General features: G+C 45.9%; 1 protein-coding gene across 1 annotated transcript; it reads right to left on the bottom strand.

Annotated features, from left to right (window-relative positions):
• Window positions 1-3,729: 3,729 nt before the first annotated feature.
• On the bottom strand, window positions 3,730-12,035 carry chst7 (carbohydrate (N-acetylglucosamine 6-O) sulfotransferase 7). Its single transcript, XM_085397731.1, has 2 exons — window positions 10,635-12,035; window positions 3,730-4,597 (listed from the first exon to the last, which is right to left on the bottom strand). Exon 1 carries the CDS (start codon window positions 11,900-11,902, stop codon window positions 10,652-10,654), a length of 1,251 nt encoding a protein of 416 aa, XP_085253857.1. The 5' UTR covers window positions 11,903-12,035; the 3' UTR covers window positions 3,730-4,597; window positions 10,635-10,651.
• Window positions 12,036-12,042: the final 7 nt, after the last annotated feature.

The following is a 12,042-nucleotide window of genomic DNA, read 5'->3' as shown; positions in this document are numbered from 1 at the left end:
TGCAGACTTCACTCATCTCTAGTGCCGGCAACCTGAGCGCTGACTACTTTGAAAACCGGAAGCTGCACTTGTGTTTGGAGGTCAGTGATGTGAACCCTACTCAACTTCTTGTTTGGGGCCGGTAGATTCGTGCTGTGAAGCTTCCCCAGCTCCACTGAACTGTTTCACACCAGATTAAAGCTTTTAGCGCTCCACACAGGACACCACACTGAGTTTCCTGCGGTCTGATTGAGTCATTATTGACTGCAGTGATGATTTTATTGCACGGCAGCACGACGGCTGCAGAATTTTGCATATTTTCAGTCTAAGACAAACATTTCGCTGCAAGGAAGTGCACTGCCCGGAAGCTGCAGGCTGTCACTTTTTCAGACAGCTGAACCACAGCTGTTTAGAATTCACTGCGCTCATGGCCCCGCTGTGGTTGCTGCGCTGGTGTGTGCATGCGCAGGAGCAGGTGTGAAAAGCACGGCTCCCAGCTTAGCACGAGGCTTTCAGATGCACAGCAGGAAACGAGTGTGCTTCTGTAAGCCGAGCTCTGCAGGGAGGGTCACTGACGCTGGTGTGAGACTGTGTAGGTGAGCTCATGGGGGAGCCATGTTCCCTCTGTCATGTGAAAGGTAGCGCACTAAACTGTGAGCGTGCTGCTCTGCACGAGTCCTAAAGGCAGTTGGCATGTTCGGCGCACTCTCTGCGAGGACGTGGGAAGCAAGCAAGACCGTCTCTGACCTTCCCGTGTCGGCAGGAGTACGTGAGAAATGTGATGCGTAGCCTAACTGTCAATGTATGCAACTGTTGTGTTTAGTAGCAGCTCTGCAGCCCGTCTGCATCCACTGTGGTCTGCATGTCAGCATGTCAATAAAATCTTAAGTTCTCACCCAGTGCTGCCGCATTTTGTGGTGTTTACAAATCCACTCGCACTCCGTGTTTGTGGCTGTGTGTGTGTCAGCAGATTGGGAGGCAGGAGATTGGTGTATTTTTGAACACGCAGATATTTTCAGGCATTCAAAATAAAAATTCAGTCAGGGAAATGAAAAAGGTGTAAACACTATCTGATATGTGATGTTATTAACAGAGGTGTGGACTCGAGTCACATGACTTGGACTCGAGTCAGACTCGAGTCATTAATTTTATGACTTTAGACTTGACTTGAAAAAATGTTCTCAGACTTGTGACTTGACTTGGACTTTTACACCAATGACTTGGGACTTGAATTGGACTTGGACCGGTTTACTTGAAAAGACTTGATATTTTACCCCAAATATAAAATTTAACATGCATATTATATAGAGATTGAAAATGTGACGTCATTCACGGGTAGAACCGCAAAGGATTCTGGGAACTCGTGGCAAGCGGTACTAGGCTTTCAATTAAAACCAGTCACACAGCGATAAAAAGAAACACAAAAATGTCAAGAAGCTGTTGTATTATTGACTGCAATAGCCGGTCGCATGACAGCCACGGGAAGCCGACGGGTAAAGAGATCGGTTGTTATCGGATTACGTCGTTGAAGAGAAATTGTTCAAGCCATGTTTCCGAAGTAACAAAGACGCGACGGATGGCCTGGATTGCAGCCATTCAAAGACCAAATATAACGTCCCAGAACACTCCAGCTCACAGGTTAGTCTGCTCCAAGCATTTACACGAAGGTCAGTGTTTTTTAGTAGTTAATACGTCATTTTCATAACATAATTAGTGATATAGGTTACAAGCAAGTCTGGCGCTGAACAGAAATTGTCGCGCTATGCTCCTTTATTTATTGTGCATAAATAGTGAATTGTCCTGACACAATATTGCGTTTCGCTTCTGTTATTATGGTACATTGACAAGAACATATACTTTTATTCACAGGATAAAACAGGGTTTTTGTATCACTAATTGCCCAGTACGATTACAGCATACAATATTATTGTCACTGCTACATTTCTGTGATGCTACCAGAAATTATTTCCACTACTAATTAATTACCGTTGAGCTCAAAGGTCCTATTAATAAACTGTTAAGGAATGTGTATTTATGACGACGATTTGTGAGACTGGTAAACTTATGATACGTACGATGGTCTTTACTTTCTACACGGTGCATTTCAAGGTCCTGTACCCATCCGTCGGTAAACTGTACCTGGGCTTGTTGCAGTGACTGGAAGTTACTAAACTTCATGAGTGTATGCACTCACTCCAAGAACCGTATGATTATAAATATGCATATAAATATGCTACGATGAGATAGCTGACTTCATCTAACTAGCAAATGTTGTCCAGGCTACGTTGGTGATACAGTTTTTTTTAATGTGTATGATATTTTTGTCATGCGATTTTAAAGCTGGTCCTACAACCGCATCCAAGAATAACATGCAGCTTATCTCAGAACTGTCGGTGAAAATTATTCTTGGAGCTAGGTTTAATTGAGCTGCATTTTAAAGAGGTGCAATTTCACAATTTGTGTATATTTTCTAAGTTCACTATTTTGTCATGTGTTGAGAAAAACACAGATTTTAAAATTACATGGTCTAATATTTACATTTAGCATATAACTGCAACATTATTTTTTCGTGTTTTTTTTTTTAAAGACTCGAAAGGACTTGAAATTCAAAGTTTCAGACTTGTGACTTGACTCGGACTTTTACACCAGTGACTTGAGACTCGACTCTGACTTGCCTGACATTACTTGAGACTTGACTTGAGACTTGAGGATAAAGACTTGAGACTTACTTGAGACTTGCAAAACAATGACTTGGTCCCACCTCTGGTTATTAAAACACAGCTGACCTGTTTTCACGATGCTCTCAAAAAAAAAAGAAAAAAAGAAAAAAAAAGATTCACTTCCTTTGAGATCAAAGTGTAAAGTCTGATGACCTGTCCAGTTTATGAGTTGAATATTTCACGAGATCATATTGAGTCCTGTTGTATTATTAACCCGAGTGCATCAGAGTGATGCAGCTTATTCTGAGTTGCGGTAATCAAGCAGGACGTTCATGTTGGAACACCCACATATCACACAGACCGCCTGCACTTATGTTGTAATCGTGGCAGTAAAATAACAGAATAATTTGAATCTTTCAGGATTGATTTGGATCTTCTCAGTAATGTGAAGCTCACGTGCTAACAGAGCTAATCCCTTCTCTCCGGCTTCAGTACCTTGTGCTACTGTGATACACCGAATATTCCCGTCCTTATATGCTCATTTCATGCTTCTGTTTGTGATGGGCATTCAATCAGGAAGCCCTCAAACTGGGAGGAGCTAAATGAGCTTGCTTCAGAGAGTGACCTGAGGCCTGGTATCAGATAAAGAAGGATTATTTTGTGAGTTATGCTAAGCTGCTCTGTAAGAGTCCGAGAACAGAAACTTGGAGCTGGAGATGAGTTTGTGTCCATTCAGTTCAACCAGAACAGCCAAACAAATGAATATGAATGAACTTTGACGTGCTGATAAATGAACCTACAGATAATGTGGCTTAGCATTAACAATCATACACAAGCTCTTTATGGAGTGTGTCAGCTTTTTATTCTTTGAGTCGCTTTGAAGTTATTTTTCTTTCAGTGCCAACAAAAGTACAGAAACAACCTCTGAGCCTCACAGATGGGAGGTGGGGGCAACCTCCCAAGACTTTGAGATACCCCTACCACCGAGTCATGTCTTCAAAGACATACGCAGGACATTAGCTGAGGAAAATAAAGCGGACTTTGCTCACAGACTGTGCTGCTGTGTGAGCTTCCATTATCAAATCTTTAAGTGCTCCACCTCCCACCTGCCCTTCTGCTCCACAGTATTTAACCTTGTGAGCTACAACAGCTCATTGGTCGCTGAACCAACCACGGCCAAATCCAAGTGTACACACGTAACAAACTGTTTGTACGAATCCTGTAACAGTGAATCAACTTTTTAAATACACAAAAAAAAATTCAGCTTTCTGTCTGTCTGGCTCCGTGAGCTGGCTACAGGGCTGCAGACCTGGGTCCATGTCTGTCTGTGCACAGAAGCTGCTGGAGGTTTGGAGGTGAGAGGGGTATCTCAAACACTAAAGCCCTTCTGGAGGCTTGGGTTACAACATTTACAGCATTTTCGAAGAAAACAACAGGGACCTGCACCCTAAACTGTGTGAGGACGGAGGAATCTTACACCCATGTGAGTGTTTTGTCAGAGAAGTGCACATTCCTGAGAGGCCGGGGGGAGGGTTAGAGAGGAGAGTAGCCTCTCCAAAATACTGCAGTTCTTCTTCACTGCTCTACATTAGTGCTATTAGTGAGTACCACAAACACTGGCGATCTCTGCCACGCTGAGTCGCAAGCCAGACAGATGAGTCACACAGGTGACAGCGAAGCCGGCGCTCTGATCTTGGCAGTCACCTCCTGAGGAGGAACATCCGGGGCGTGCAGGGCTGGTGTCCAACAGAAACCAGGAAAAATGAGCCGCCGCCTCCTTGTTCCAAATTGTCCGCCTGTGATTGGCTGCTCTTTTGCTCAGATTTTCTCCAGTTCATCAGCCCGGCTCGGCCGAAGGAAAACAGTCCTCGAGTCACGCCTGAGAACTCCTCAAGGAACACATTCCAGCTGCTCGTTTAGTTAGACCACCTTCTGACCTCAGACTGAACACCACGACCCTGGAAGAAGAAAAAAAAAAAATCAGCTGAGGATTAAAAATAAATCTGAAGTTGTGAGCGAGCTGCAGTCAGCAAGACTAGGAGCCCTGAAGGCGCTTTGTTCCCACAGAACGATAATGAGTGGCTGTTTGTCACTCGGGGAACACGGCGTCCTTTCCTGTAGCAGTTTCCTCGTCATGGGGTTTCAAAAACTTTTTGTGAACAAGATGCTCTCATGATGCCACTGACCTGCCAATCGGTGGCATGCAGCCTGTTGTCACATTCTAGTACCTGGTATCAGGTACTAAAACCCTGAAAACCGTGGCCAGTCGATCTGGTACTAATGGCTTCATAATCATACTGCTCAACTTGAGCACTCACAGCACTTTATACAACATGCCTCATTCACCCTTTCATACACATTCACACAAGCACTTTTTCCATGCTTAAGGCTTTCTAACGTTCACACTCTGAAGGTTCAGTGTCCTGCACAAGAATATTTGTCATGCAGACTAAAGCAGCTGAGAGAACGAGAAAGGTCTAAATACTCTGATAACAAAAAGGAAGTAACCAAGACAAACTTAACCAGAGACACGAGGACAAGACGGAGGGACGAATCTGAACAAAAGAAAAAAGGAACCAAAACTCGTTCATCCATCCATATTATCTTATTCAGGGTCAAACATCCACCAAAACAGAGAAAACAGAACCAGTGATGATGATCTATCTGTGAAGACAGGAACGTTTAAGTCTTAAATAATTAGCCTGAATCACTCTGAGGATGTTTGTTAGAATAAAAACAATGTTATATGAAGCGTTTCCAGTGAAAACAGTGAGCGAATAACCTGCTTTTTTTTTTTTTTAACAAATCACAACAGTCCAGGCGCTTTATATTGTAAGGTAAAGACCCTAATATAATACAGAGAAACTCCAACAATCACAAGACCCCCTATGAGCAAGCACACTAGTGACAGTGGGAAGGAAAAACTCCCTTTTAACAGGAAGAAACCTCCGGCAGAACCAGGCTCAGGGAGGGGCGGTCATCTGCTGGTGAGAAAGACAGGGCAGAGATAGGGCTGTGCAATATGATGAAAATCTTATATCTCGATATAGGACATTTCTCATCCCGATAACGATAAATATCACAAAATAGTGCATTTTCTGTAAATTCTGTGAATCTCGGGCAACTTTACTTGTGTGAAGTGTTTTGACCGATGCATGAAACGATATATTTTTAGATATAAGTTGTAACGGCTTCTATTTTCTTTGAGAGTATTTATTACATGGCGTGCTGCAGGGAAAAGCCTCTTCTAACATTTGAGTCTAAGGTTTATTTGGAGCACCTGACGGCTCTTTTTTGCTTCTCACCCGTAAACTCTCTCCATACTCTTTCAGGTGATTCTTGCGTAGGTGGTAAAAGAGAAAAAACACAGAGACACATTGTGGAACATTAGGATTAATAAAGAAGGTTACTAATAAAGGAGACATTTCTGTGACCGTTGTTGGGGTCAAAGGTCATAAAGTGTTTTGTTTGTTTTTTTTCAGCATTCTTCTATAACACTGGGGACGTTTTATAAAATGATTCCAACTTCAGGTCAATATCTAATCAACAGAGCGAACGTTTAACCATTAACGTTTAAATGACAAACATTCCTCAGACGTTCTTGGAACATTCAGACTTTGTGACGTAACACTGCGCAGGCATTGTGGGGACGTTTCTGTAGCCTGCGTGGCTCTCACAGCACCCTTAAAGGTCGTGTCTGTGGGAGCCTGCGGTGACAGCCGCGCTGTCGCCCTGGAGCTCTACCCAGTCACGTACAGTCTCACACAATGATGCCCTTCTTGACGGCTCGCTGCAGTTCCTCCCCCCATAAGAGGAGCCAGCAATGCCAGAGACAGAACAAAGAGGCCTCTATGGAGGAGCAGGTCATTAAAGGGAGGGGGGACTTCTCTCTCTGTCTTTGACATGTTGTGATTGTATGACAAAGTGGGTGAGAACACCATTTGTCCAGATTTGAAGCTTGCTATTCTTAGTTAACATTCTTGCTTTGATTTTGCCATACCATATGTTTGTTCTGTAGTTTGCAAAGATTTACTATACCGGGTTTGTTTATGTTTTGCACTTTTACAGTTTATGTAATATAACATCTTGGTTTAAATCAACATTGACAAGTTTGTTAAGTTAACATTTTATTTATTTCAACTGTTAATTTGTCTAGTTTATTTGGTTTGAACTCACCTGACTTACCGGTGTTCCAGGAGCAAAAGGAGGAAGTGCTGCCTCACTTCCTGTATTTATAGCTTCCTGTTTAGCTTCTGATGTCACGGGAAGGGAACAGGTGAAGAGGGGGGAGAACTGGTTTAATTTAATAGAGTCAATTTTAGGATTATGTTTGTTTGAGAGAGATATATTGATGTAACATGTATTGGCTACACCTTAGTCTCTTTTATTGCTAGTAAAGAGTAGCATCATGAGTTTATGAGAATGGTAATGTTTATCTTACCTACTGAATGGAATAGTCCGGAGGAGGATATTGTTTAGATTGCTTGAGTATTTAAGTAGAAGAACTCAGGTGTTCAAAAGGAGAGGACCTGGGGCCCGTTCTTCGTACCTCGCTAAGTAGGTTAGCCGGATTAGATTGTTGACGATTTCGCGTGATCCTGGATCAGTCGGTTCCCCGAAGCTCATCCGGGACTTGCTGTCATAGCAACAGAGCCGTAAGCGTAAACCTGCTCGGGAGCAGGTTTACTTTATGTAAACAGGATTAGATCGCGGCCACGCAGGTATGTCCGCTTCATTTATACGAAAGCAACAGCGATAAATAAATAACATCAATGTAACTGAAGATAATGCAGCACTTGATCCTTTTATTGATGTCACACAGATACATACAGGTCATTTCCTAAAAAAGGGAAATGTACTATTAACATTCTATTACATGTATGTGATTATTACAGATGTAATTCATATTTCAGAGTAGTAATTGTAAATTACTTCGTGTAATCAAGATGAGAGACCACGGCTATAAAAGCCAAGGTGGATTTGGGAAGCCTGTCGCAGCCATGTCCTGTCCGTTTACGCGAGCAACCCATTGCGGAAGGTGCAAGATTGATAAGGAGAGTCCTCAGAATTCAGCGTATATTGCGGGACAGACAGGATCCTTTAGCTCAGCGCGACAGTGTGCTCATTGAGAGATATCGATTTTCCCGTGAGGATATTATTTACTTAACCAACTTGTTGACGAGGGGGTGCAGGACCACCACCTGTCTTTTTTTGCTCTGCCCTTTTCTTGGTTGCTGTTATAAACAAACAAACAGATTATTTCAGGCTCTCTTTCCAAGAGACGAAAAGCAATATAAGTGATAAATATTACCATTCTGTAGAATATTCTTATATTTCACTTTTACTTGTTCCCATGTTCTAGTGGGTCCTGTTGTGGCTCTAATGTGAAAGAGGATATAATATAACAATATAATATAATGTAATATAATATTGGATAATATAGTGTAATATAATAAATCTACCCTACCGCCTACTGGTGTTGGCCAGAGGGGCCGATGGCGCAATATGGCAGCCTCGCTTCTGTCAGTCTGCCCCAGGGCAGCTGTGGCTACAACCGTAGCTGCCTCCACCAGTGTGTGAATGTGAGAGTGAATGAATAGTGGCATTGTAAAGCGCTTTGGGTGCCTTGAAAAGCGCTATATAAATCCAATATATTATTATTATTAAATTACTTACGAGTTTAATTTGTCAGCAACTTTCTGCCAGCCCTCTCTCCTTGCTTTTGCAGCCTTTGCAGTGTTCCCTTGCGTTCTGATTAAACTCTGAAACTCCTGAAATCCCTCACTCAGGAGTTCTTGCTCTGCTGCCGAAAAATACCGAGCCGAGCGCGCTCCTTCGACATTTTCGCCGACCAATCAGAGGGTTGCCGATCAATGTTTCTACTATCGATGCGTAGCCCCTTTTATGACACCCAGTGATGTCACATTACTGCGTCCAGCTGTACTAATCGTCAACAGCAGGTGTGTTCGGGGAACCGGATTAGCGAGCTCACGGTTAGCGCGATGATTTGATCTTGGATGTGTCATTTGATCTTGGATGTAGTAAGCGACGTACGAAGAACGGGCCCCAGGTCAGTTTAGCTGAGTGCACTTGACATTAAATTTTGTTGGTTTAAGTTCAGTTATGTTTATTTCTACCAAGTTAACTTCGGAGTTGAGTTTTTCTTTATTTTTGTAAATATTTTTGGTCACAGTGATGTTAAACAAATCATTTGCTACCCTGGACAGCATCTGTCTCCTGCCCTTCTTCAGCCACACAAGCTATTTTACAGATTGACTGAGTTAAATCTGGGACATATTAACAGACCGGGATCGTTATCTGACCATCAGAGCAAAGTGCAGCCGCTTACACAAAACACTGCTGTAAACCATCAACGACACGATTAAAGTTTAATTCAATCAGCACCATCGAAACATGAAACACGCTTTAGTTCTTCCACAGAACCGCACATCCCTGACTCCCGCACCCATAAGGTCTTTGTGATGGAATCACCAAATCGCCTTCCTCCATGTTCCCATCGAGTTCTGCAGTGCTTGTTTTCCTACCTGTGCTTCAGAAAACACACACTAACACATCACAGCATCACACACGCTCCAACAACCACACTACACGAACTACACAACACACCTAACGTCAGCGCTTCTGTTCTCTACAAGTGGTACCTGTATCTGAGGGAGGCTGACAGCCCACAAATCAGGAGTCACGCTGCACACATCCACACCGAGTTTGTTCACATGAACTACAGACACACACACACACACACACATTCCTAGAAACACACAGACACACACACACAGACAGAGACACACACAGACTCGACCCAGCCTTCATTTAAACAGTCTGACTTCTGACCTTTGTGGTCGTGTTTTGATGTCGTGTTTTGATGTGGAAACATTGGAAACAATGTTTCCACATCTAGCCGAGGACACAACGTCATCAGCTCTGCACGCACACCGCTGCTTCCTATTAACACGCAGACAACCTGAAAGAGAACTTCCTCCTGCACGGTTCATGCCATCAGTGGCAAGTGTAAGTTTCCTCTAACACCTGCTTCCTTTCTTAGCCCAATGCTCTGTCTCCAACCACACCTGAATCTTTAAATATGCCCCATACACCCAGCAGCCTCAGACCTCTTTGCTTACTGTGAGCTTGATAAGGTCACCATGTTACATCCTGTCTGTGTAGGTGTGTTTCCTGATGCAGGAACAGCTGTTAGACACTACACTGTGAACAGGTGAGTGCAGTCCTGATTGAGTTTTGTTAAGCGCTGTGGATTGTATCGCTGTCACTGACGCGGCTTTAACCTGGAACTATAGTGCGTACAGGTGATGTTACAGACTTACAGGTTTTACCCACAGACACAAATTCATGCCCTCATCGACTCTCATGTTCACATCACCTCCAACAACAATCCGGGCGACGGGGTAATCTGGCTGTCACTTCTTAGAGTCTGGTTCAGTTTATTTTTTTCTCTCGTTTTGTTCACCAGACGAGGACTCGGACCCGAAGCTGGGCTCAACGCTGGAGCGAAAGCTCCATCGGCAACTGTGACACAGCTAAACCACCTGCAAACATCTGCTTTTATAGAATATTACCATTTAAATTTTGAATCTAAATGATGTTCTTGTTGGTTTTGTGCTGTTTGGTGACACAATTATGACCATTACTATCTGCTACTACCTTTTGGTTGCATTTTATGTCAGAAATAAAATTTCACTGCATCCCGCCTCACTCGTGTCACTTCCTGTCATTAACAGGAAGATGCTCTTGCCAGAGCATCTTCTCCTCTGAGATAAACAAACCATTTCCTTTGTTTTTTTAATCGAACTGAAGGAAGAACAGCTACATGACAGTCTGGGGTTAAGACATGTGACATGCCCTGTCATCACTGGAGGCTGTGATGTATGAAAGTCTTAGTTTCACCTGTATTGTGATCCAAGCAGGTCAGGTCAGAGGTCTCAGATCAGCAACATAAACAGGCGCTTGTCAGCTTACCTCGGCCCACAGCTCTGTCAGGACGCTGTGTCCTCCTCGTGCGTCTTCTGGTAGCCCAGCTGCCTCATGACCTCGCCACAGGACGCCTCCACCTGACTGATCTGCTCCACGCTCAGCCGCTCCCTCCAGGCGTGGACAGCCTCCTTGGCGTCGCGGGAGGAGATGAGGAATGGTCTGTCGGAAGAGTAGCCGTGCCCGCGTGTCATATTGAGCGCAAAGCTCTCGAGCGCGGCAGACGCGGGCAGGTCAGCGAAGCGGAGCAGCCTGCGTAGCTGCTCGGCCGGCCTCAGCACCAGGTCCTCGTAACGCAGGCGCAGGTAGCGGCTGCGCAGCCAGGGCGGTGCGCGCAGCTGCAGCAGCAGGTCGCGCAACCAGCCGTCACAGATGAGCTCCAGGGCGCCCGACACGTAGCTCTCCGCGCGCGTCGCACGGTTCGCGGGCGCAAGCAACCGCTTGTACCTGTCGCTCTGTCTGCGGCTGCGCAGCACCTGGATGCTCTCCTTCACCAGAGCGTGCTTCGACTTCAGACGCGAGTTGTGCACGGCGCGCGGGTCCCGGAACAGCTGCACGACGCGCAGGTTCACACTGGGGTCCCGCATCAGCGGCACGAGCGTGCCCAGGTCCAGCACACGCACACCTTTGATCACCATCACCGGGTACTTCCGGCACTCGCGCTCCAGCTCGCGCAGCTCCCTTCGCGGACACTGCGCGCACAGCTCCTCCTTCACCAGTCCCACCTCGTGGCGCCGGTGCGCGCGGCACAGCGGTTCGGAGCAAAGCACCTTGTTGGTCTTCCAGCCGAAGATGAAAGCGCTGCTCACGTTCTGCCCGCCCGCGTACAGCCGCAGCACCGAGAAGTCACAGCGGAAGAGTGCGCTCATCATGTCGCGCACGGCACCCTGCAGGCTCTGCGCGTCCCCAGGGTACAGCGCCTGCCAGATGTGCCACATGGGCTCATACAGGTAGAACACGTCCGGGTGCTGGTTGAACAGCTCGCCCAAGAAGGAGGAGCCGGTCCTCCAGGTGGCGTGCAGGTAGACATGGATCCGTGGCTGGCTGCGGTTAGAGGCGGGCTCGGTCGCCGGCTCGCTGCCGTTGGGACCCCCAGCGTCCTCCCACGGCAATTCCAGCTCCGGGCAGCGGGGCTGGAGCTGCGCCGCCGGCCGGGTCGCCCGGTCCCGAGAGTCAAGCACGTAGGGCAGAAGCAGCAGCAGTCCGGTGTAGGCCAGGATCAGCAGCAGGTACTTCTTGTTTAGCCTCCTCTTCATCTCCGCGCAGGGTCGCTGCTGTACGGAGTGTTAGCCACGCCCCCTGCCGCTTCGTCTGAGTAGAAACACCAGCACCGCTGTCTCACGCCGGGACCACTGTCGTCCACCGTCTCTGTGAGTTAAGAGTGCGCAGTGTGGGG

This window comes from Rhamphochromis longiceps, linkage group LG23 (genome assembly GCF_057381845.1).
Source record: "Rhamphochromis longiceps isolate RC_006_pf linkage group LG23, R_longiceps_female_GT1.1, whole genome shotgun sequence".
NCBI lineage: Eukaryota > Metazoa > Chordata > Actinopteri > Cichliformes > Cichlidae > Rhamphochromis > Rhamphochromis longiceps.
The sequence above is the reverse complement of the archived record's forward strand: the minus strand, read 5'-3'. Positions and strand labels throughout refer to the sequence as shown.